The following is a 25,727-nucleotide window of genomic DNA, read 5'->3' as shown; positions in this document are numbered from 1 at the left end:
TCTTTTCCTCTCGGAAAGCGCCTGCGGAGCCGCTGCGGGGAAAGCCCCGTCGGGGAGCTCCCCAAACCCGGGTCCCTAGCGCCGGGCTCTCCGCCCGATCCCCCGCCCGTCGCGGCCGCCGCCTCCGCCCCGGCGGCCGTCGGCAGCACGATCCCGATCCCGTCCCCGCTGCCCGTCCCACGGCCACGGGGCGCCCGGCTCCTTCCAGCATCTTAAACAGGGGAACGCACGGACTGCCAGCATCTTAACCCGGGTAACACACGGACTGACAGCGTCTTAACCCGGGGTTCACACGGACTGACAGCACACCCTCCCCGCCGCAGCGGCGCCCCCAGCCCGCGCTCCCCACGCCGCCCCCGCGCTCGTACCTGCTCTCGGGGCGCCCGAGGGGGCAGTGGGGGCAGCGCCCGCCGCCGAGAGCCGCCGCGCCCCGGGAGCCAGGCGCCCGGCGGCGAGCGGCATCGCCCGCTCACGCCTCAGCAGGAGCCCAGCGGGGCGCCGCCGTCCCGTCCCGTCCCGGCCGGGCCCGTCCCGGCCGCGGCTGTGCGGGAAGTTGGGCCGGGCGCGGGCCGAGAGCGGCGGCGCTGCGGGAGCGCGGGCAGTGCGCGGGGCGCGGCGCGGCGCGGCGCTTTTGCCGGGTGCCCCGCGCGGAGCCGCGCTGACGTCAGCCGGGGGCGGGGGGGACACGTTTTTCCCAGCCCCCCTGTCCCAGTCGCCGTCCCCCCTTCCCTTGGTGGCTCTCGCAGCCGGCTCCGCTCCCGGCTCGGCCGCTCTTCGCGGGAGCGCTCTGACAGCACCTGCAGGACAGCGCGGGCACTCGGAGCCGGGAAGGGGAATAAGGTAACGAGCGGATTTACCTGGGTCCGGAGAATTCTTGGCCCCGAGTCCCTGAATCCGCGCCCTCAAAATAGAGAGCAAGTCAAGCAGCTCCTTTGGCAAAAGCCAGCCGGCACCGCGCACGCACCGCACACACACGCACACCGCACAGGGACACACGCACAGCCCGCACACATCCTCCGCACACGCCGCACAGACGCGCACATCGCACATCACACATCTCACACATCACACACATGCACAATCTGGCTCTCCGAGCAGCGGTGCTGCAAATCCTGATCTGGCATCAGCATGGATCCCCCGCTCCGGCTGGAGCAGCCAGCCCCCTTCCCAAACTGCCGTGCCGAGCTCTGCCCTGCACATTGGTGTTCTGCACGTTCAGGGAAGTTCAACACCTTCCACCAAGCCGGGCTGCCAAGCAGCGGCAGTCCCAAGCCTGAACCCCTGCACCCTCTGGAACGCTGCCCCGAGTACTGAACAGCCAGATTTAACCACATCTAACACCATCATTCCCACTGGCTGGATTAGCCCCACTGCCCCATTGAAATGTTGTGGTATAGCGTTTGGCTGCCTTTAAAAAGAGCAAGATGTTTGATCTGGGTTATTGTGACTTTGCTTAAGCTCCATGCCCTGGGCACAGATCTGTGTGATGGGAAAGGATGGCTGCTCTTGGTCTCTATCTAAAGGTAAAACTTTGGGTTCACACTGCGGGGAGGGGACAAAAAGGCACTCTACAGGGAATTTTTAAAGTGCTAGCAGGGCAAGGTGCATTATTGCCAGATTCTTATAGGGTATTATATGCACTTAGTCTCTAGAATATAAAGGTTTGCTGCCAAAAGAGTTCTGAAATTGGCAAAAGTGGTACTGTCATCTCGTTGTATTCTTTAGCCATTATGTATCAGAGCCCACATTTTAGGAGCAGCAGAAATGTACTGTCTATTTTTATCTCTCTTCTTGAGGCTGGAAAAGGTAACATCCTGCAGCAGCCAGCACAGATGCCTTTGCAGTGCTCCTGGACAGGAATAGTGCTGGAGTTTGCGTTTGGGATTGAAACAGTTGCAGTTTTCCTATCTAAAATTTGGAGAGGTTGTGGCAAGAGCAGGAGCATCCCACACTGGAGCACACTTTTGGTGCGGTGCTGTGTGAATTTCAACAAGATTGGGATTCTGAAATGCACTCAGAGCTGCTCCTTTCCAACTCTTTATCCAGCTGAATTCAGGAGCGAAAATTGCTAAGATCAGGAAAGATCTGTGTGGCAGATCTGCTGTTTTACAACACTAATACACCAGCTGCCAGATTATTATTCTGTGAGATTTTTTGCTTGTTTTCTGCTCTAAACATGAGGATATGGTGTTTGGGGAGCAAAATTGGACTAGTTACAGGCTGTAGCAAATCCTGTTTTCAGCTCTTTCTAACACAGTCTAGGGGCATGAGGCTAAAAAGAGAAGGTAAAAGGAAACCCAGGTTGATTTTTTTTTTTGTTTTGTTTTCAGAAGGGAGCATATTCATACACACCTGGCCCACACAGGGGCACAAAGAGGCTCCTGTGACCTCCCTCCATCACATCTCACCTGAGCAGCCCAGCACAGCACTGCCAGCTCTCACAGGGCTCGCTCCAACATAGCAAAAATGAAGGCACAAGTAACTTCAGTGCATTTTTCCCTTGTCTCAGAGTGTACATTTATTTTATGTCCATGAGTTTCAGCCAGGTGCAGCTTTCTGGTGAGCAAGGACCATGCCCTGGAACTGGCTTATGAGGCAACATGCACTATCCCACTTGCTTGTGTTTACTGATAGGTGGGAAATGTGTTTGTGGCACTGCTGATGCTGCCTGGGAAGGGAGAGCGTACACATGGCATGCCTCAGCAGTAATTACCAGATTCATGTGGGATGGAAGGAACAGCATGTTAGGGGATTGCAACAGTAATAAGACACAGAGATGATACTGATTCTATTACACTGCAAATGCATGCATATAATAACCATGGTTGTAGGAGGAGGAACAAGGATTAAAAAAAAAAATAATAGCTTCAGCTTTTTATTTAGGAACAAAGTCCTGATTTCTCAGCATGCCTGAAGTGTTTTATAATCCCTTCAATTAAAAACAGAGTGTAAAAGAACAGCTTTTTTCCTCCACCTGTTTTAAGGCCTTTTTATTTTATACGTTGAATGGAGGAACATTTCTAGTTTGTGACTATCTGGGAGCCTCCAGGGATAAAAGGCCAGGAGGCAGGTTGGTACAGCAGCCCATGAGGGCTTGGGCAAACTCAAGGTTATGTCTGATTTGTAAGCATTGTGGAGGTCCCAAATATTTAGCTGTGTTCCCTCAATGCTCCTTTTTGTGCAGAGTCATGAGAACTCAGTACAGTTGCATAGGTTATGAGACTTAATAGAACCATTTTGGCTTTTGAATCTTGCATAACCCAGGCCATCAGCTAAATTTGAATTAATTCCTGTTCAAACTAGATCATACTTCATAGGAAAAAGAAAAAAAATGAAACCCAATAACATAGCTAGGCATATTTTAGCAATTGCCTATGGTGAAAATCTGCCATCATGTTCAGTAAATTGTTCCAATAGGTTTCATCCCCCACAGGTAAAAGACTGGGCTTTCTCTACAACTCTGCATCTAACTGTCTTCAGTTGGAAATGTTTATCCTTGTAATATCCTTGTCTGCTGTCTTAAGAGCCCTTAATTATCCCCTACCTGTTTCCCATGGGGACACTCCCAGACAGCTGCAGAGCAAGTATGAACTGAATACTTGCCTGGTGCCAGCCTTAACCTGCTTCAAACAGTCTGTCAGTCCTGTGCTCCTCCATACACCAGTGCAGCTCTTGGCTCCTGCACAGTCCTGAAGCCACCACTTTATCTGTCTGCTGGCAGGGGAAAAAAAAGCCAGACCACAGCATGAAGCATAAGCACATAAAATTTGGCACAGATCATTACCCTTCCTGCCTAGTGCACATCATGCTGTTGTCCTTCTGGGAGAGTAAATATCAAGGAGAAGAAAAAGTCTGGAAAAATGTGGAGATAATTTTCTTTCTCCACATTGTATCTGCAGGTGGATACTAAATACTACTTACACATCTTTACCTGTCAGTTTTTCTGGGTTTGCTTCTCTGTATATAAATGAAGGAATAAACGTATGCACCAAGTCTTATGGAATAAAGAAATGAAGGCAACAAGAAACAAAGCAAAACTCTGTGAGTTGGATGGAGGGTAGGATATAAGTCTTACTGGTCATTAGAATCTATTAAGGTAACTTGGATGCTGCTGGCAAGTAAAGAAATGTTTATTCACATACTATAAGTAGAAGCCAATATTGATTTCTGTGGACACAACATGATGGGTGATGCAGTAAGACAATGGGAATTTGTAAATGTAGGTGTTTGCTGATCTCATATGTTTCTCATCCTGTAATCCTGAACTGCACATGAGATGCCTACTCCATGTAAGCTTTTAGGGTTCTGAGGTAATCATCACTGCTCTTCAGCAATATCTTGTATTCTGGCTTTCTCTGTGCATGTGTGTATCTCCATGTAGCTGGAGATATTCTACTTCCATAACTATGTACATTTTTGTGGTCTTTCCTATACTGTAAAGTGAATTTTTGACCATCACTTAAAAGGAATTCTTAAGGAAATAAACAGTTCCCAGATTTAGCAGTGAACAGTATGCAAAATAATTGTTACTTGTAATCCACAGTTTCATCTCATCCAGCAGCACTGGGAAGTGCAGTAAAGGACAGGATGAAAGAGGAGTCTCTGGCTTCTCCTTTCTTTGGGCAAGGAATGAGCAGGGGAGGGTGAAGGAGGGTGAGCATGAGAGGCAGGGAAGAAGGAGAGGCAGGGAGGGCAGCCTGTGCCCTCCTGGCCCTGTGTCCATCCCAGGCTGCCCAGCCACCGCCCCATGTGCCGAGGGAGGCAGAGGAGGGAGACCCTTGGGATGAAGCCTTGGTGGAAGGAGAGCTGCTGGATGAGGCAGTGTGAGGGCAGAGGGGCACTCCAGACTGGGTCTGCTGAGTTCCCTTTTGCTGGCAATCAGTGACTGCCTGTGCCATCAGCTGTAAGGAATTTCTCTGGTTTCCAGATGTGCTTTTTAGCTCCATTTCTCCCAACCATGCAAACATATGGAGGGCTGGCCTACTTCAGAGTACTGTTCACTGACACTTCATGATTGCCTATTGTAAAAATGAAAGAATTTAATGAACTATGACTTTAAATGATTGTGCTTTCTAACTTTTCCCTCAGTTTTTGCTTCCTGCAAAGACTCAGACCCTGGCCAAGGTTAGGCATTTTTGAGACCCGTTATCTAACTCCAACATGATTTTTTTGCAAGGAGAATACATCATTATTTGTTTCAATAGATCTGGGGTAATCTGTTTCATAACAGCACAGTGTGATTCCACCCTGGTGGTAAAAACTGCAACAGCAGAACTACCAGCCTCTGATTTTTTGTATCATTAATCCTGACTGTCTTAAGAAGAGAATTTAGTGTGTTATAATGGCAGAAATATTGGTTTCAGCAGGAAATGTGATAAAGAAGCTGTCTTTCAGAAGGCATCCCTGGTAGCCTGTGCTTTGGGGATACTGACAGACTCACCACTGTGCAATTAAGAATTGATCATTACTTTAGATTTACCCCAGTTTTTTTCTTTCTTGCCTAGAAAAACAAATATCCACTCGCACCTTTTATCATAGGACCCAGCATAGCACTGAGACAATTAATATTTATGGATGTCTTCATCCTATTCAGGAAAGTAGTATGTCTGATCCAAAGCCCTTTGGTGTCAGTGGAAGGACTCCGACTGATTTCAGTGGGATTTGGATCAGATCTTTGAACAAATACTTAGCTTCAAAGTCGGCACTTAGGTTTTATTGAGTGCTTTAAATATTTTTGGAAGTGCTTTGTTTCATCATGTCAATGGCTCTTTTTCTCTGATAGGAACAACGAGATGAATCTTCCTGATGATAGATATTCTGTGCTGGCATTGCTGAGCAACAAGAACAAAAAAAAAAAAAAAAAAGAAAAGTGTGGGGTTTTATGGTTTTATTTTCCCATCCTTAAAACAACAATGGATGTATTATTTATTGTGTTTCAAATGTGTGTCCACAGTAATTTCTACCACTACCATTTACAAGTACATTTTTTCAGCTTTCCTCAGAGTCATAATCTATGTGTTACATACCGTGAATGTTTTAACTGGAAATATCTCATCATGTAACCACAAGTGCACACAAGTGTTTTTAATGATTTGGAGAGTCTTGTTTAAATTATTGTGTCTTCTTGCCTTACTTCAGTGGACATGGGGCCCATATTTGCATAATGCAGTTGATGTATGGATATGATGAACATTCTCTGTTGAAAGTCTGGTGAGGTCATGTGAGAAGTTTTTTTCTCTTTAGTTTTTAGTAGTAAAAGGAACATAAAGAAATCTCTCCACATCATCATTTTTATGGCAATAAAGTTGAAAGAATACAAATTCCACTGTGCTAATGACATATCAAGAAATATGTGAGGAGCAGGAGCAATGGGTGAAATTCAGTCCTGGGCAGAGGGCCAGCCTGGAGTGATTCATCATGAAAGCCCCCAATTAAGACCTCAAAACAGGGCTTAAGTGAGACTTCAGTGCCCTGTGCCTTGAGCTGGCTTTCTGCAATAGTGGGAGAAAGTTCCTCCAAATGAATTATTCATCATAAATAATGCATTCTATTAGTTTAGCCTATTTTTCTTGATTCCTTGAATTTATTTAATTGAAATTACTCACCAAATAATTTCTATGAATAATCATGGCCTGAGGATTATTTTTGAGCAGTTCATGGTGAGCATTTCTTATTCCACATTCAGAATGAGAGCTGTGTCATTGAGTTGTCATTATGCACAGAGGTCACATAGTTCTGGTTTCGCTTCAGAAAAAAATGAGATGAGTAGAAAAGAAACAGCATTTTTTCAGACTCCATGTGTTCCCAAAAGTTCCTTCCATTAAATTCATTCCATGAGATGTTTGTGAATAGCTGCCCACTGAAGAAAGAATTGGATAATCATTGGCTTTTGTTTTTTCACCTGGTTTCTAAGAAGAGTGTAATTGTGCATGTGCACATGGTGTGTGTATGCCTGGCTGTCAGTCAAGGTCCCCCCTTCACAAAAGTTTGGAACCAAATCTGCTGAAAGGTGCTGCTCTGAGCAATTTTATTTTCCCACTCCTTCAGTGGAGAAGTGAGTGAGGATTGCCCCAGGTGGGTGGGGGATTTCAGCCTGGCTTGCTGACCTGGGTCTGGCTGAGCTGGAGCTCATTTCCCTGCAGTGCTGGGCTGGGCACCGGCAGCCAGAGGGGGTGGATAATCCACCAGAGCTTTGGCTGCTGCTGAGCAGTGTTCCCACAGCCTCGGGGCTGTCTCGCCAACATTCTGCCCTCACTGGGCTGGGCAGGAGGAGAGTCCTGGGGAGAGCACACAGCCAGGGCAGCTGGCCCCAGCTGGACGTGGCACTTGGTGCTATAGTCTAGTTGAGGTGGTAGGGCACAGGTTGGACTTGATGATCTTACAGGTCTCTTCCAACCTCATTATTCTGTGATTCTGTGACCTGGCCAAAGGGATATTCCACACAACGTGATGTCTGCTCCGCACTAAAAGCTAAGAGAGGGAGGAGATGACATTTGTTACAAGGATGTTTGTTTTCTAGAGCAACCACTAATGAAGACCTACATCCTAGCAAGTGGCTGGACAGCACCACTGTGCTGAGAATAAATATTTTGTTTTCTTTTGTTTCCACATGCCTGTCACTTTGCTTTAGTAAACCACTTTTCTTTTATCTTGACCCACAAGTTTTTCCAATGATAAAAACATGTAATTCTCTAAGAATTAAATACTTCAATTTTAAAGTAAAGCAAAACATTCTCTGCTTTTCCGCAGTCTTTTCCACAACACTCTAGCCAGTAACTTCACTGTCTCTGAGCAGTAATCATTTACCTGAAAAATACCCTATAATATTTGTCTTGTGGAGGCTGGTTGTACACATGCTGACTTTGAAGCATGATGTATAACCGCAAGTGGCATGAAAAGAAATTGATGAGACAATTAGAACTTGTGAGAATGGTGGCTGCATTAATTTGTCAGGGAGAATCACTTATAAAGTATTTCAAATTACACAGAAACCTCAAAATTTATTTGGCATCTGAAGTAGCTCCCTGAGTTGTTATTGCACAAAGCACAAAATAAACATACATAAAATCCTGACCCAGACTTCAGCCACAGACAAATCTCCCTTTGGCTTCATGGGGCCAAGATTCCAGCTGGCTTCTGCCCTGGGGATTAGACAGACACACAAATCCTGAGTATCTAGCAGGATGTGTTATGATGAGATGTAGGTGCTTGGGTAGAAAATAGGCATACTCAGATTCTCGTCAGCTACTGACAGTGGTCAAACTCTGATGGTGCTTAAAGCTGCTTGATGTCAAAATTTCTAACATTGCTGTTTACCTGGCCTTGGAGTTGCTTTCCTGGCTGTCCTCAGAACCATCTCTGGGTTGATGGATTCATTCCGAAGCAAATCAGAAATATGCCAAACGTGCACATTAACTGAAAGGACGATAGGAAGGGAAGGATTAGGATAATATCCCTGCTTTATTGCAGTCATTGGAATCTGGATGCTGAAGATATTTAGTCAACTGCTTTCCAGCCTAAATGCCAGGGGGTGGTGGGGGACACCTGAATCCGTGGGATAGTCCATGGATGAGTGTGTGCCCCAATGCTGCACAGCATGGACCTTGTTCTTTGTGTGGTGCCTTTCCAGCCCCTGAGATTCCACGTGACGTGGAGCAGCTTTGGCCTCAATATGAAGTGTGTGTATGCATTCCATAGCTCTTATGGCATTTCTTTCCATTCCAAAGCATATCATTCTTGAACAACTGCCCATCCTTTATATGGCCTCTGTTTTATCATCTATTAGTCTTTTTCCTGTAAAGCAATAAAATCCTTTGCACAGCAGGAGGTTTTTATGTCCACTGTGTGCCTGAGCAGCAAGTAAAGCTGGGAGAGAAGAGGACAGCTCAGTTAGCCTTGGTAATCAACTGCACCTTGGAATCTGGAAAATTCATTTGCATGCATATTTGCTCAGAGTGTTTTTGCTTTACAACCATTACACTGGTTAGCATTTGAGCTTTCTGATTAGAAATATTGTTGCTTTTGCACACAGAAGTGTTTGGCTTTATTATTTCTAGCAGGTGTTACTGATGCACTTAGAATTCTATAGATCTGAGGTCCCTCCTTTGCATATATTTACTTATGACCTGTCCAGTGGTCCAGATCATCTCAGGTATAAGCACTTCAATACCTTCCTTTTTAGAGATGTGTCTTTCAGAAGCCTCTCTTGCCTTATGACAACTACCATTGTCTTTTGTCATTTTTTTGTACTAATACTAATATCTTAAACATCTTTTCTTTTGGCAGAATACTTGAACCTCAACAGCTAACAGGTGTCATTCGGCAAATCATAGCTTACATGGTACCTGTAGCAGAATTGGGCTCATGGCAGATGCATTGCACCTACGAGTTTCTCACCCCAAAAATTCTTGTTATTTTTTGTCTTTTCTGGCATTAAAATTTGTATTCAGCATTAGTATTTTGATACCACAGGAACATCTGATAATATGAGTCATGAACCAGCCCTCATTGTTGTATTGTTAGCTGTTTTGCTTATCTCTTTCTTTCTCCTCTAGAGAGCAAGTATAACTGTGAGGAGAGGTCATATCATTTTTGTTCCATACCTTAAGAGCTTTTGTAATATGAAGGCTTAGATCTAGAATTATAATTGTGTGGGATGCTGTATGCACAAGCAGAATGACAGCGCTTGCCAGGTAGCTTACAATGATGTAGTGAGAATTTTGCTATTTTTTAAACTGAATGTGGACATGAAAGATGCACCTATCTCTGAAAGATAAGTACAATTAGATTGACAACTTGTATGTCAGGCTTCTTGTTGGTGTCATTTAAAATTGCTGAAACGCAGAGTTGCCACTCCCTCCCTTCTTCCATTCCCTGAAATGAAGCTTATACTGGAAATGCTGACAAGACCCTTATCATTTGAGATGGCACCATGCACAGCTTTAAATACTGGTTATAAATGTTAATGCGTTATCTGAATGATATTTTTTCCACATGTAGGCAGCTCAGGATAGAGTCTCAGTAATAAATTTAACGAGTTCAGGGGGAAGACACAGTATGCTTATGTGAGTATTATAATGATTGGCATTTTTGCAAACAACATATGATAAGTGGTGCAATTTTATTTTCAAAGTTTAATCAATAGAGAGCTCTTTGATATTGCCATGTACTTTGCAAATAGATGCTTACTTGGGGTGACAGCAAAACAACTTCTGTTTCATGGTGTGTTTACGCTTAGGGTTTAATCAGTCTGCTTTAGTGATTGTCATAAATTTTGATATTCCAAAAATTAAATAGGGGCTATAAAATAATTATGCTTCATGGTGATCCTCTTGCTGCTAGCTTGGGTTATCTGGCTTCTCAAATGTTGAAAAGGGCTCCAAGTCTATCACTGTGCCAATTACAAGAGTATGGGCTGTGTACCAGTTTATTCTTATTTATTGTAAACCCACACCAGCTGTTTTAGAGGAAATTGAGGTGGATCTTCAAGAGCTTAAGAAGGACTTTATGAATGTCTTGTGTTAGCTTTGGGAATGAATTTCCTGTCAGATAAGAGGAAGCAGAAATGACCCAGCATTACACTGCAGCCTCCCCTGTAATTTTGATCCTCATGGGCTGCAGAAGTGGCTGAAGCTCCTTCAGTGTGAGCACAGTGGTTCCAAATCCCCCAGAGAGCCTCCTTCAGTGAGCCCCAGGGAGGCTGGGAGGAGCAGAACATCCCTGGCCTTTCTTTGGGACATTTCAAACCAGCACAGAGGATTTGGGGGGATTTCCACTGCTCTGGGTGAGCTTTGTTCGTGCTGAGCAGAGCTCGATGGGCTGTGTCTCTTCAGTTCTTGGAAACAACAGCAGCACTGGAAAGCTGGAGTTGGAAGGTCATTTCACAGCCATTTGAAGGCTGACCATGTCCACATGGAGCTGTGGTGCCAGCCCAGCTTGTCCTCCCTGTTGCAGCAGAAATTCCTGCTGGCCCCTCAGGAGCCGTCCCAGGGAGGCTGCCTGGAACAGTGTTAATGCTTGATTGGATGTGGCAGCAGAAGGACACACACCATGAACTCAGAGATAACCTTTGGCAGGAATTTCTCTGTCACTCTCGTCCTCTCTGATAAAAATACAGTAACCGGTAGGCATTGGGAAATGAGGATGCTGGAGCTTTTCAGGTGATTTAACCTGAATGCAGCAGAGTGCCACGAGCACTGAGGCAGAACCTCCAGAGATGGCAGTGGGAGATGTGTGCCAGGCACCACTGCAGGGAATGACCCTGTGGGATCCCGATCTCAGCACAGAAATTCCTCCAGAGCCATGAGGGGTTTTGGCAGGCTGACAGCAGTGTAAGATCAGGGTCTATGTGTGCTGTGCATGCCTGATGAGTTGTTGTAGCTGCCTGTGAAAAAAATTTGCCTTTGAATATTTCTTTTTAACACTTTTTACTTCCAGCAAGAAGACACTGTTTCAACATCAAGATACTGCTGCTTCAGCTGGAGCTCCACTACTGTTCATACAAAGATTCAAGAGAATATCCTAGAGAAAGCAGTGATTTTACTTCTTTTTATACATTTTTTGTGATATATATATATATATATATATGTTAGCTCTGTATGAGCAAATATATACATATAAGTATGTACATCTGTTTGTTTAAATAACAGGTGTTGGGCTTTGCTGTCCCCTAACCAACACCAATTGCTGTGCTGCCTTTGTGAATATGCTGCCCTGGCTGATTCTTTTGCATTCTTTGTGCTATCCTTGCTTATGCTGAATAGCAGCTGACACTTTAATTGGGATGGCTGAGCTCAGTGCATTTGCCTTTGGAATTGGACACTTTTCAGTGCAAAGAGAGGGTACCACAGGCTGACTCTTCTGCCTTTATCCTCAATCAAAACTCCATTAAATCAGACCTATAGTTTGTGGCATTCTCCCTGGGACATTCTCCCTTGCATTGAAATCCATGGGAAAGGCTGGAGACTTTGTTTTTAAGGTTAATTAGGTCCTGAAAAGGATTAACTGGATTTATTTTATCTATATTTTTTATCCTATTTTTAAAAAGCTTTTTAATTACCTTCATCTTTGTTGGCATATTCAGATACACTTTTCCCTTTACAGGAAAAATTTTATGTACTTTTGAGTTTATTAAAAGCCATTTTGATAGACAGACTCTAATTCTAATTTTAAACAAGAATGAGCATAGTGCTTGACATTGTGTTAAAATTTAGGCATATAATATATATTACTATATATTAATATGAGTTGTATAGTTAATCTTTATTTTTGTTTTGCTAACATTATTCACTGTTTAAGCACTAAATGAGAATTTGATTTTCAGTTTGCTACACTGTGTTTGGAGAGTAAAGGAAAAAATAGTTTAGGCCATAACCATTTAAAAATTTTTTGGTGGAAGTGGCAGTTTCAGAAGCCAATTTTTTTTTTTTTTTTTTTTATTTTCAGGTTCCCCTAATGAATCTGCTGTGGACCCTACTGCTGATTCAGAAAGGTAAATTCTCTCCTTTGGCTTTTGGCTACAGGAAAACATTTCTGTATAGATATGATAACAATAGTTAAGTGACCTGCCTGTGGGCCAGCAAAAACATCCCCTCTGTGCCCCTAAAGAGGTCCCCAAAACCTGCCTAACACTGCCAGCAGAAACAGTCTCCTTGTAGAAGAGCATGCAAGGTTTGAGGCTGGAGTCAGTCTCATAACTTTCTTCTTTTTGTTACTGAAAATAGAGCTATTTATCATGCTTACCCTTCAATGTCGATATACATGAAGAATAGAATGTGTTGTAGGAGGGAGGAGGGAGATATCATCTTGTTCTTTTACTCAATTTTAGATGAATTGATTTTGCAGGGGAGTAAATTTGTATTTGTAGTCCTCCTCCCCATTCCAAGTTTCCTTGTGTTGCGTTCACTTCCAGCCCTTTCTCCCACATCTCTTCAGAAATAACTGGGTTCTCAGTTATTTTTAGTAGAATTCAATTCTCTTAACCCTTAGCAATAATCCAGGCAGGAGGGGTTTTGAGCAAGTGCAAGAAAGGCCCTACAATGTCAGCATAATAACATGGCTCTTCTCATTCTAATGGCATTCCTTGCTCCTTGTTAGATTAAAGAAGTTTTCTGTGACTTTTTTCCTGTTGCTGTACAACACACTTCAGTCACAAAATGGAAATGTTCTCCATGGACTGCAGGATTTTCTTCTTGATTCTTTTCTTCTGTTCTTATGATCCCTTTCTTCTCATCTTAGCTCTGGCTCTTGGTTTTGTATCTGTTGTACTGAATGTAAAATGCTTGGAAAGAGCAAGAATGAACAGAGACTGACAAGGTAGACTTCTGATCAATCATGTTACACCAAAAAATATTAATAAAAATAGTAGTCAGACTGGAAGAGGCAGAGAGGAGGGACTGCTGTGGGAATGCTGAATAAAAGTGGGGTAAACTTCAGTTTTAGAGCGTGGTTTGAAGATCCCACTCTTCTGTCATGTCTGATACCCACAAACTCTCTTGTCACAGACCCTCAAAGCCACAGTGTGGTGATTCCCAATGGGGCAAAGGCAGGCAAGCAGAAGCTGCTGTAAGAACACAGGTCCTTGCAATTTTCTTGGTGTTTCAGTGCTGTTTACATGAGCACCCACTGGGTTCAGCCCTAATGACCCACTGGAGGTGCTGAGTGAATGAAGCCACACAGTCAATCAAGCTTAGCTACAGAAATTATTGGGACCATTACTAGATCTTGTAGCTTTCCTTGTCCATCCCAGCTGTGTTTCACTCCTATGAAATACACTGAGGCATTTCACACCTGCTGTCACCTTAGAGTTCTTCAATACAGCCTCATTTGATGCTGCTTCAGGCATCCAGGAGCATCTGGAGAGTCACTGATTTCAGCCAGTCTTCAGAACATCCTCAAATCCTGCCATTCCTGCTCTCACAGCTTCGGGGTGCTGCAGGAATCAGTTGACACAAACAGACACAAACAGATTAACTTGAGGTTCAGAGCACTGAGGTATGGTTGTTCACAATTAACTAGTGAATTTTAATGGCAGTTGAGTCATGGATTCCCCCTGTGGCTTTGAAATTACCAACAAAACAAAGTGGTGGGTTTATTTGACATTCAATGCAGAACTGAATTTGGTATTTATGCTCAGGAACCTTGACAATGGCTCAGAAGCCCCTTGCTCTGAGCAGGGGAAAACACAGAATAAGGTGCTCATTGCTTAAAGTGTAGCTATTGAGTGAAAGTTTCCTTGATGACATTGGCAGCAGAACACAGGAGCACAAACCCAATCTCCTTTGAAATATAATTTGTTTTTGCAGGTATTGGAAAACAAACTGGTTATTTGTTATTTGGATTCCATACAAGGGAGTGTCTGATAAGGAGTTGCTTTTATGCTAAGAAAGTCAAGATGTTTTATGTGATTGCTTAGAGTCAGAAGAAAGCTGTATTAACAGACTTAGCAAGTTATGGACCTAAAGCCATCCTTTTCTGGCACCTCCCAAAAGCAGATTTTACCTTGCTAACTGGCAAAATGCCATCTGAGCAGGCCAGCTGTGGCTGGGTTGATCTCATGTATTTGTTGAGGTCAAATCTCCTGGAAGGCAGTGGAACAGAGGTGCTGTGTCCTGAGTTTCTGAGACTTCATCTGCTAATTGGATAGACTGTCTCTGCCTTAGTGCTGATCAGAGTTAATGCCCAAGATCAAAAGATAGCTCAATGAAGATAAATTTGCACCATGAGAGAATTTGTCATGTATTTAAGTTACTGAAATACAGAACAAGCAGAACACTGGTATTATGTAGGTGTGTGCAAGAGTATTGTGAGGAAAGATCCTGCGGCACTCATGGAATCTGAACAGTTGGACATAAGGTTTAAAGAAAATTAAGTGTCCTAATTTGAGTTTGAAGTTAAAAGCTCTTCCCAATATATTGAAGTTTCTCCCTGAAATTCTCTAGAAATCATCCCACATCCTTAGAACATAACATAGGACTTTCTGATTGCTGTGGAATCTTTCAACCACATAAGATATTGTAAAACTGTTTATAAACTGAGACAAGACGGGTTCTGCAGGCCATATTCTGTGATACAGGGAATTCTGACTGAACAAAATCAGAGGAACTCCTGCTACACAGGTGTAGGAATGGGGAAGCACAAGCTTTGGGATACTATTCCTCTTTTTACAGTAGTCAGCAAAGTTTTTCCAAACCACTATATCACTTAGGGATACATGGAAGGTGAAGGCTTTTGAAATAGAGTGAAATCTAACCTGGAATCATAGGGGAGCTTTATTTAAACCAGGTGTATGAACACAACTTCCTACACCAACAATCTCCTCTTTGCCCACGTGAAAAGAAATGTTTTCTCTAAATTTGCAGCCAATACACCCTGTTTGCATCTGTTATGTTTTCAGGGCATCAAAGAGTGATCAGCAGGCTTAGGCTGGAGGGAACTGAAACTTTCCTTCTGCTGCAGAACATTCAGGTGGGGTGTAAGACAATGAGGAAACACGGAGACTGCTGAGGAGGTCTGTACAGGTAGTGCTCACCATCCTCTGAAGGGCGCAGGAGTGGTTATGCAGAGGATGAGAGCCCCTGTTTCAGGTAGCTAGAGCCAAGCTAGGGTCCAGCAGCAGCATATTGTGGGGTGTGTGTGTGTTCTGCTGCTTCATTAACAGCTTGGTGTGCCTCCAGTGCTCTGACCTTTGCTGTCCTGTGAGCATGAGATTGCTTTCAGTTTTTTGCCTCATCTACTTCTTCCTGGTCAGGTGGCCTGTGGCAGACACTGACCACAATGTCACCCACCATGGGCTGCCCTCTGCTCCGCTGCCAGCTGCCAGCTGGCTCATCATCTGCCCCAAGGCACAGACAGCTCTGTGTGCCCCAGCTGCTCTCTCACACCAAGGGATCTCTTCAGCTTTAATGTCCTGTCCTGTGCTTCCTAAAGATCCATCCCTGGCAGCCCTCCATGACAGCTGACCACTCCCCTTCCTTTCTTACACAACTTTGCTGTGATGCCAGCGAGATCACAGCCCATCTCAGAACTTTTGTGGCTGCTGTTTGTCCCCTGTAGTGTACAGGGAATTACTGGGGATCATTGTGAACCACGATGAACCAGCACCAGGCTTGGCACCCTGCCCAGACACACCTGTCCAGCAGCAGGGCAGTGCAACAGAGGCCAACCAGCCCCAAAAGGACTTCTTGACTTGCACAGCAACACTGAAGCACTGACATTGAGGGGCAGACCCTTTCCCAGTGGCTCAAACACCTGCCCCAGCTCTCGGGCAGGTGTGTGAGCCCTGCTGCCTGTTGGTGTGGTGTTTTCAGGTGCACCAAGAGCACAGGATTTAGCAAAACCATGACCTGAGCCCTCAGTGCAGCACTCATTAGCAGCAGGCTCAGCCCTTGGCTCTGCCTGGTGCATACTAACGACTTGTTTTGATCCTTCCAGGCCATGGGCATTGTCCCCACACGCTGCGTCCTCAGCCACTCCTCCCGTGGGCTGCCCCAGGGCACCTCGGAGGTTTTGGTGGGTTACAGGGATCCCATGTACAACAGGAAAAAAAGGAAACTATCGCTTGTTCCGAAGACTGTGCACAGGATTTATGATAAGTAAGATTTTGCTGTTTTTTCCTCTTGGTGTGCAGGCCCTTTTTCATAAGTTCTCTGCTGCCTCGGGTTGAGACAGGATGCCCTTTATGCTGGCAATATGATGCTATGGAGCTGGCAGCCTTCCTTTTTCACAGCCCCACACTAAATGCAGGGCAAGCAGGCCGGGGAAAATAAATCTGAGAAGGGAGAAGGTTGTGCTGTTCTAGTTTCCCTTCCCCTCTTTCCTGCCTGCTCTTTTCCTCAGGTCTTTTGCCCTGCTATAAATGCAGGTAAAAGCCTCCAGTCACAACGAGCAAAATGGAGAGCCACGGGCTCTGGTAGTGTGTATCTACTTTAATTTCTCTTTTCTTTCTTCTAGTAATCCAGACAAGACTTGCATGTTTTCTGCTCCATTCTTTGGGTCAAGAACACACTGGTTAATAGCCAATTATTTCATGCCCTAAGGAAATTTTGGCAAAGAAGTTCCTGGGAAGAGTCAACTTGTTTTGGGAAATGAAACTAATATTCAGTAAGTGAGATATTTCCCTTTGCTCTCTTTTGCAATACTGTCCCATCTCAGCACAAGGCTGAATTTATTGCTGTAATAGCTGCAATTCAGACAAAGCATTATCATTTCCCAGAGTTGGTTTTTGGGTTTTTTTTTCTTGTTTTTCACAAAAAGTGAAGTTTTAGCCAGGACACTATAACAAAAATTTCAGTTAGGTAATAAAATTCTGCTTATTAAAAATTTCCCTTTTAAAATCTGTCCTAACTACTTTTCCTTTGAGCACTTTTAAAGGCATAATTCACTTTAAATTCACAGCTTTCCAAATTCTGAAGCCGGCTGAAATTTTCCTGGACTGCCTAAACCAGAATGTGCAGTTCCAGCTAAGATATCTAAAGGTACATTTTTGCTTGTTTAATTGTTGTTGTTTGTATTCTTGTTTAGACACAACTCATGTAGACTCAACCTATGACCAGCAGAATTAAACAGAATTATTTGCATAGGAAAAACAAGCCTTATTTAAAACTATTTTTTAGTAGGAGTAGCATAGAGTATGAATAAATTCAATTCATATATCAAAGGCTGTTTTACATGTATAAAAATCCAATAGTGAAAAAATAGGCTGAAAGATAATCTGAGGCAAACAGTCTGGAACAGCTACCCAGAACAGATGATCCACTGTATAAATTACTGCAATTTATTTTTTTAATTCACTTGTGCTACTTTATTATTGTTTATTCATTTGATAGATGGCATTTAATTTCAGTTGGAGAGCTTCAGGATGAGTGTTTGATGCTAATGGTTGGAATTTACTCCTGGGCAGAAAGCCAACGTGCCACAGCCATGTTCCAGTGGTGCCCTCCAAGCTGTGTTTAAGTGGCCTTCTGTTGCCCTTGGGGTATGTTTTACACAGGAAGCTAAATGCCTAATGCAGGCCTGCAGCTCGCTTGCAGGAGCAAGAGAAAGATGGTTTTCCCTCTCTCCTGGTCTCTGCAGCAAGAAAATCAAATTATTGGATTACTGGCCCTTCGATTGCGCTCAGCGCAAATAGTTCAAAATCCCATTGTACTGGAGACCTTTGAGATGAAATGTAAATGGATAAAGAAAACAAATGTATTAAATTGGTCTAATATGTCAATAGTGTGCTATTACCTGATTAAGTGGAATGGCTAGGACTGTTCTTCTAAATAGCCTGATGGGGGTAAGACATCTGCTGCTAGACTGGCCACACAAAAAAAAACCCCAACAAACCAATAAACCAAAAAAGGTATCCACAGGAGCCTATGAGAGGCATAAATTAATGCAGATTCTCTTTCCCTGCTTATTTTTATTTCTGGAAAAGAAAATCAAAGCAAGCAGATCGATCTTGTGCAGGGTTAAAATTGCAATTACACAGGGATCTATGCAGCACATGAAATATTTGGGCTGATAGATCAGAACCTGACTGCTTTGTTCTACATATATCTCTGTATGCATTAGCTTGAACTTGGAATTTCCTGCTTTCTGCCTTTTTTTTTCACTTGCACATGTATTTTATGTATTTTTTTGGGACTAATTCCTATTTGTTATCATGTATTTTTAAGGCATAATATCAGCTAAGATTGGGAGAAGCATCTAATGGATTTTAAACTCCCTTATTGCTGTAATTTTTGTGCATATTCACACATAATATCACGATTCAAATGCCACTCCATTGTGCAGAATAAATAGGTCCACGGGAAAGTATAAGTGAGGTAAATTATTGTACTTTTCAAAGTGGAGAAAACTTCTTTAACAACCAAGGATTCAATTATTCCATTTTATATTAGGCTGGTTGGTTTCTCTACAAGTTTCTTGTTAAAATTATCTTACTGTCCTTTTGTGTTTACGTGTCCATAGAGCAATAAATAGCTATTGAAACACAGTTGTTACTGTCAGTGTCACTGTCACTGTGTTTGAATTTCTTTTACTGCACAGTTTTGATGAAATCAGGGTAGCTCTTGTGTGCAAGTGCCAAATATGTGAGCACGTATTCTAATGGCTTGGGTTTCAAATAGAGCCACCAAAACTGACTAATAAAATGCACATTAAACTAGAGGCTGAGATATATTTTTGTAGCTTGCTGAGATTCTAGCACGTACTGGTATTCATAAGATAATAAATGTGAAATGGATTTGATGCTTATCCACCTGAACATTTCTGAGTTAAAAAAATAAAAGAGATTGATAGACAACGCTTTCTCTCTTTTACAACTAATAAGCTTCTAGTTCATTAAGTTATTACATGCCATTCCTTGTCTGACAAATAGAATCCATAATTCAGTTTTTCCCAGAGTTGCACATTCTTTAAGTCTACAGACTAAATCACCAGAGCACATTTTGTCAATAAAGCTTCTGTTTGGTGGGGGAAGGAGGGGGCAGTTAAGTAAAGTAATATGAAATGCAATCCGTTCTTGGTGTCAGAGGTCATTTATTTGCTTCAATATTGCTTTTATTCTATTTTTACATTCACTAAATGATGATTGTTATGGAAAGTCTGTGGTTATTCACTGCATTATATTTAAAATGAGCAACATTTTGTTGCAGGCTCTTACACTTGGGAATCTTTAGCCTTATCTTGAGAAGTAAACTGTGCTTTTGCAAGGAATCCTTGACAATGTATTAGTTCAGCTCTGCATTTACTGAGGGATAAAGGCTTTCTTCTGTGAGCAGTGGGAAAGCCACAGAGGCAAACAAAAAACCAGCCATGTTCTGCAGCCCTGAACCAAAAGACTTGTCATTTCCTGAGCCAGAAGTGCCCAGCACAGATGCAGGCAGCCAGTGACACCTTCAGCATGGAAAGTTATATGGGACTAATTTGTGTCCTAGACCAAGGTTCCAGCACTGCTCTTCTCACCAGGGCTTGAAGAGAATTGCTGTGCCCTGTGTTGATTATAATATATGGTATCTATTTGTAAAAAATACAGCCTGGTGACAAAATGCTTGCCTAGGGAGTGGGATAGAGTGGTCCAGGCTCTTCTCAGCTTGCAGTGATTTAAACCCATTTTGCTGTCCAGAGAAACAGGCAATCATGACAGGTGGAGGAAAAAGCAGTGCCCTGCCCTCCAGCCCTGGCATTTGGGTGGATGCTCCGCAAAGGGTCCCCAAGGTTGCAGCTGATGGGAGCAGTGAGACAGCACTCCCTAAGGAGGGGTGAGGCTGAGAGCTGGCAGGGGCAGCAGGGCAAGGCGGCTGCCCTGCAGCACTTTTAGTTCTGTTTTGGGGCGGGCTGGGGTGTCCATTGCATTACCTTCCCTGGGGAGGTGTTGCTTTACCCCTGGGGAGGCTCAGAAATTCTTCCTTTGTCTGCCCTATTCTGATTAAAGCCTGCCTTTTTCCTTGCAGTGGAAATTAGGAGCTGTGAGCAGTTGCCATTTTCAGCAGACGGAGAAGCAGCCATTCCCTGGCCCAAAGTGTCCCAGGGGTATATGGTACAATTTGTGCAGGCATTCAGGAATTAGTGTCACCTCTACAGTGAATGAAAGTCAGAGTTAGTCTGAGAAAGGAGGGGAATGAAGGAGGGTGGCATTAAGCAGGAATATTCAAGCCTACACACTGCTGGGAGGACGTGTAGAGTAACATTTCAACCAGTCCAGGTCTGTCCAAAATGCTCTGACACTGTATTATTGTACTTTAATATGGGCTAATACTTCTCATTATATTTTTAGTTAACAAATACACAGGTGATTGTTGCAACTGAAGGATAATGGTGTCCTTGGAAAGCACTATTTTAAAATTGAATGTTGTAACATCATACTAAGACAACAGCCTAATGGGGTTACTGCTCACGACAATTACTGACTGTGAATTATAAATGAGAGAACAATGGGAAACATTATTTCAATGGAAAATGTAATAAATTAAGAGAAGCCAAAGTATCTAATTGATCCTTTCTCCAGAGATCACTCAGAACTGCTCTGATGCTAAAAAATCCACCTTTGAAGAAGCTGCAGTTCCTGTGTGTCCAGTCTCTGCAGTGGTCCCTGACAGCAGAGCAGAGCAGAGCAGGCACCTCTGGACCCACACTGGTGCTCACTCTTGGGGTTGAAAACCCTGCTCAGGACATATCCTGACTTCCCAAAATGGGAATTATGCTGCTGAGGCTGTATTGGTGCCCTGAGCTAACCTCTGTAAGGAAGGCTCACTAGATCATAATGGAAATGAGTGAATCAACAACGCTTTTGCCTTATCAAAGCATTTATAACATCTGATTTTTCTAGATAGCTAGGCAATGAAATATTCAGTATTCTGATGGAGTTTCCTAACCCACTGTCACTCTTGTCTGTGACTGTAGCCTGTGTAATTTAATTAGCCATTTATTACTTTTGTACCTAATATATAAAAAATAGCAATGAGCTGAAAACACTGAAAATATTCACATGAACCAGAAAAGCAGACTAGTAGCTGTGGGTCTTCTGTAACTGCTGATATCTCCTGAGAGGCCCTTACACTGAATTTATCCAGGACTTTTGAGCTCTTGCTTTATGTTTAAATAAATAAATAAATCTATTATCTTTAAGCTTTTCGCTTTTTTATCAGGGAAAATTTTAATGAGAAAGTTTAGTTCATCAGTGTTAAGTTTTCTACTAATTAGGTGAAAGTGATTTTTCTTCTGCATGCAGTTTCTGTTATCTGGCACTCCTGAGCTAGTGGGTAGCATCCACAAATAACCCTGCCCTGCTTTATTATTTTCAAAAAACAAAAGGGAAGGTCTAAGAAGTTATTGACTACTATAACATTTACATTCTGTGGGAACAAGTAAAATGACATTTAAGAGCTGCATGTTGTTTCTGTAATTCCAGAACTGGAATAGATATGGTAAGCCTTTCTGCTTTAGTATATAATCTTTCAGTAACAAGACAATTTATGATTCAAAATAATATATTTGACAGCCTAAATGAGTGATCTGGTCACATCCACTAAGCATGTGGTTTTGCTCCTTGTTATAAAAAAACAAACCAAATTTTCATTCCTTGCCAAACCAACACTCATTCCTGGCCCAGTGGCTATTTTTTTCATGCTGGTTGTTTTTTATTTTACAGGCCTATAAAGTGCTGCTATGGAAGTCACTTTTTTTCTCTACTGAGTGAATAAATTACAAGTCCTGGAGCAGTGCTCAGTGTGCTGTAATTCTTGGCTATAACATCTATGAGATATGTTTAAACTGAATGATCCACTGCTCAGAGGAGTGATGGCTTCTTTTATGGCCCTCTTGTTCTTGCAGGCAGTAAACCATTGAAATAGACCATGAAGACAAGGGCAAGTTCACCACATTCTCATCTTTCCTGGAGTTGCATGTACTTTTGTCTGCGCTGTGGGACACCTCACGCCTCACACATTCAGGACTAGCTAAGTCTTGGCATTAAGAGTGTTTCGTGTTTTTTTTTTTTTTCCTCTAGTCTATATTTTGAATTATGAAACTTTGATAATTTCTAGAAAAGGTTATATTTCTTTCTGAAGCAGGTACAAGCTTCAAATTCACATGTAACCTGTATGTATAAAACCACCTTAAAAGATGTTATTGTTCCTTCCAGTAGTTTTTTTCTCCATCTGCACAGAAAATGTTTTTCCACTTCCAGGCAGACTCTTCTGTTCCTCTCTCTTATGTACTCAGTCACCTTGTAAATGCTGAGCATTATTGTACAGAAGAAGCTTTTTCACAGACTCCATGACTTTGACAATTACTTATTGTAATTTTTCCATCTCTCCTGTCCTTTTTGACAGATCCTGCAAGATTATATTATCCATTATGTGACCTTCCTACTTGACATTCCTTTGTCATTGTTCTGAATGCGGGCACAAAGAGCTGAGGAAGGCTGGCATGCCGAGGAGGGGAGAAGCCAGGATTGTCACCCAGAGCTCCCAGAGCAGGTGTGCCTGGGCAGCTCTGGGCTCCCACACTGCAGCCAAGGTAATTGCATTGCATATCTATTTAAATGCTAAAGAATAACACGTGTTCACAGCCTCCTCATGGGTTAAACTGTCTTTTATCCATAGGAGCAAGGTGACATATAACTTTTTTATGCACAAGCTGGAAGTTGTGGTTGAAGATCCCCACTCTCAGTACCCCCAGCTCCCATTTCAGATTTTACTGAGTTTCTACTACTGAGTAGTATGCTTTATAATTTTACTGTTTTTATGTATTTAAATATAATGCCTCTCTAGCTACTAATTTTATTTTCCTGTTTAATTTATTCTCCAGATTCTCTGGCCCTCAGTCAATGCACTGAGTGATTAAATTATTATCCCAGTAATGAGATTTGACACAATCTATGCCAGTTACCTGTGTGACCTGCTAAGTAGGTTAATTGGCAACCCTGAATAATTATCACCCACCTCATCTTGCTGACTGAGAGTCTGACAAATAAATGAAACATAAAAATGCTGAAAATGACACACTATTTTTAATTTCAACTTCTGAATTGTTTCAAAGAAACCTTTTACTTAGTAGCTTATTAATAACATTGAAAAAAATACCTTGTGAACATACTGGTTTTATTAATATGTAGAAGTTTGCTCCTGTGCATAAGCAAAGCTTCCTAGAGGAAAATGAACTCTGAGACATATTAGATGAGCAGGTCTCTCTATTCTACAAATTGCTTATATAAGTCAATTGTTGCATCCTCAGAGGCTGCTCAAACGTGAGGAAAATTCAAGAAGTCAAAGTGATATTTGTGGTGACATTACAATAATTATTTTTAATGCTTTTCTCTGAAATCTTGAGAATTATAAATTAATTTTATTGTTTAATGAAAGCTGTGATCTTTCTATTCCCATTTCCCAGGAAAGAGGGTTAAGAAAAATAAATATGGTACCTGGTGATGCTGACTTGTATTGTGTATCTAATCTTTTCTACTTTGTTCATTTCTGAAAAGCCAGGATGCTATTTCTTTCTGCCCTAGAAAATGCAACACTGGAGCTTAGAGAGGAAAAAGAATGAACTCCTATAGATGAGGAGATGGGTTAAAAATTTAAGCTTGTGGTCTTTTCATGAGATAATCAGCTCTAAATTAATGGTTCAGAGCCACAGATTTAGTAAGACTGCTTCCAGAAATCATTCCTCTGCCCTGACCAGAAATCTCACCAAAACTTAGGGTAGAGAGAACAATCAAAGAATTCATTTCTTGTTATCAGCAGTTAATGACTGCAACATGAAGTGTATTCAGAGAGGCACTTTGGAGAAGGGGGAGCTGTTCTGCCCTGTCCTGGGGCACTCCTGAGGCACAAGGGGTGGTCCTGAGCTGGTCCTGCAAGCACAGGCACCACTGATGGAACCCCACAAATAAGTACTAAAGGCATGGTAATTTTGGACCATTCACATCAGCTTATCATGTGCCATGTCTCAAAATTTCAGCATGGTTTTTCATTGAATAAAAGCTTGCAACATCCTGATGTCCCATCCCCTCTGGCTGCTATTGACATTCCTCTTTTTCAGCCTCTCTCTTTGCAAAAATAGGTTTCCATTTCTAAGTTCGTTCCATTACAGAAAGCAGAGTGTGCAGTTTGCTGTGTCCAGAATGGATTCTTCAGGTGATAACCCATCCAAAGCCATTCCATCTTTCAGTTTGTTGTCTTACAGGCTTTCAAGAGGGGTGGCACAATTCAAGAGAGGATACTGATGAAATCACACTCAAACCTGAGTCTGAACAAGTCAGCAGAGCACAGCTTTTGGGAGTGAGTCATGTTAAAACCAAGCATATGCTCAAGTGTTTTGCTGGATCATGGCCATATTGAACTATAATGACTTAAATGGATTTGCTCCCCAGACAAATTTACCCTTTGCTTTCCTCCTGCCCACACATACATTTGCACCTCAATCAATCACTTATGTCTCCTTCTATTTCCTGCATCCTACTTTTATGAAAAACTTTATGACTTCTTTAATCTCTTCTAAGCATGGCTTTATTTCCTCTACTGGTTTCCTTGATAATTCATCATCAGGGCTTTTTTGCCCCTACCTAAAGATTTTCAATTTTAGTGTAGAAATTTAATAAAAACAAATTTGTTAAGTAAGACTTGTTAAAGGAACTGTTCCATCTCTTTGTGCTCTTTTATCTAAACCCCTTCCTGCCCATATAAGGACAAAGGTGTTGAAGATGCACATCAGGTAAACTATTGCCTACAAATGGCAAAAATAACATCTTGAAGCTCTCTTTCTGTGGATTTTTTTTTTTCTGACATGTGGTCTTTATATCTAGAATTATAGACATTTAGATGTCAGGTAGCTAGAGAGAAAAAAATAAAACAGAAGAGATATTGTAGCAAAATATCAAAGAACTGATGCATTGGTGGTAGTTACAAGGTGTTTTATTTCTCAAGAAGTGCCCAACTTTGTAAAGTTTTTATCATACCTGATAGAAAATTAAGGGCTGCTGATATTTTGCAATTCATTACCCATTGCTTGTTGATTACATAATTGGTTATTGAATGAAGGAGCACTGTGAGGTCCTGTGAGAAGCTAAGCTGACATGACTTCTGTCTTTCCTTTTTATAACGATAGTCAATAGCTTGGTTGTAAGGAACAGAATTGCTCTTTGTGACTGTATTAGACATTCTTCTGGGAGCTAGCTAAAATTTGAGAGCAGAAAAGCAGTTCTGGAAAATAAAGAAACAAAAAAAAAAAAAAAAAAACAA

At 42.5% G+C, this 25,727-nt stretch overlaps 2 protein-coding genes across 3 annotated transcripts in view; one reads left to right on the top strand and one right to left on the bottom strand.

The window, feature by feature from the left end:
• SLITRK2 (SLIT and NTRK like family member 2) overlaps nucleotides 1–1,180 on the bottom strand; it is a 6,292-nt gene extending 5,112 nt beyond the window's left edge. Inside the window, exon 1 of one of the 2 annotated variants that reach the window (XM_005484505.4) lies at nucleotides 858–1,180. The gene's annotated coding sequence lies outside the window, so the exon portion shown is untranslated. Of the gene's footprint in view, nucleotides 1–368; nucleotides 508–857 lie in introns of those variants that run through there. The other variant, XM_005484504.4, reaches the window with a different exon arrangement.
• LOC113458935 (uncharacterized) overlaps nucleotides 1–25,727 on the top strand; it is a 25,925-nt gene extending 198 nt beyond the window's left edge. Inside the window, exons 2-10 of the mRNA XM_074551754.1 lie at nucleotides 19–174; nucleotides 241–840; nucleotides 12,445–12,490; nucleotides 15,395–15,465; nucleotides 16,432–16,592; nucleotides 16,951–17,100; nucleotides 17,395–17,474; nucleotides 17,826–23,004; nucleotides 24,673–25,727. Coding sequence (XP_074407855.1) covers nucleotides 19–174; nucleotides 241–840; nucleotides 12,445–12,490; nucleotides 15,395–15,465; nucleotides 16,432–16,592; nucleotides 16,951–17,035 — 1,119 coding nt within the window. The 3' untranslated portion in view covers nucleotides 17,036–17,100; nucleotides 17,395–17,474; nucleotides 17,826–23,004; nucleotides 24,673–25,727. The remainder of the gene's footprint in view (nucleotides 1–18; nucleotides 175–240; nucleotides 841–12,444; nucleotides 12,491–15,394; nucleotides 15,466–16,431; nucleotides 16,593–16,950; nucleotides 17,101–17,394; nucleotides 17,475–17,825; nucleotides 23,005–24,672) is intronic.

The sequence above is a fragment of the Zonotrichia albicollis genome, chromosome 14 (assembly GCF_047830755.1).
Source record: "Zonotrichia albicollis isolate bZonAlb1 chromosome 14, bZonAlb1.hap1, whole genome shotgun sequence".
Lineage (NCBI taxonomy): Eukaryota > Metazoa > Chordata > Aves > Passeriformes > Passerellidae > Zonotrichia > Zonotrichia albicollis.
Note: the sequence above shows the minus strand (reverse complement) of the source record. Positions and strands in the feature narration are given on the sequence as shown.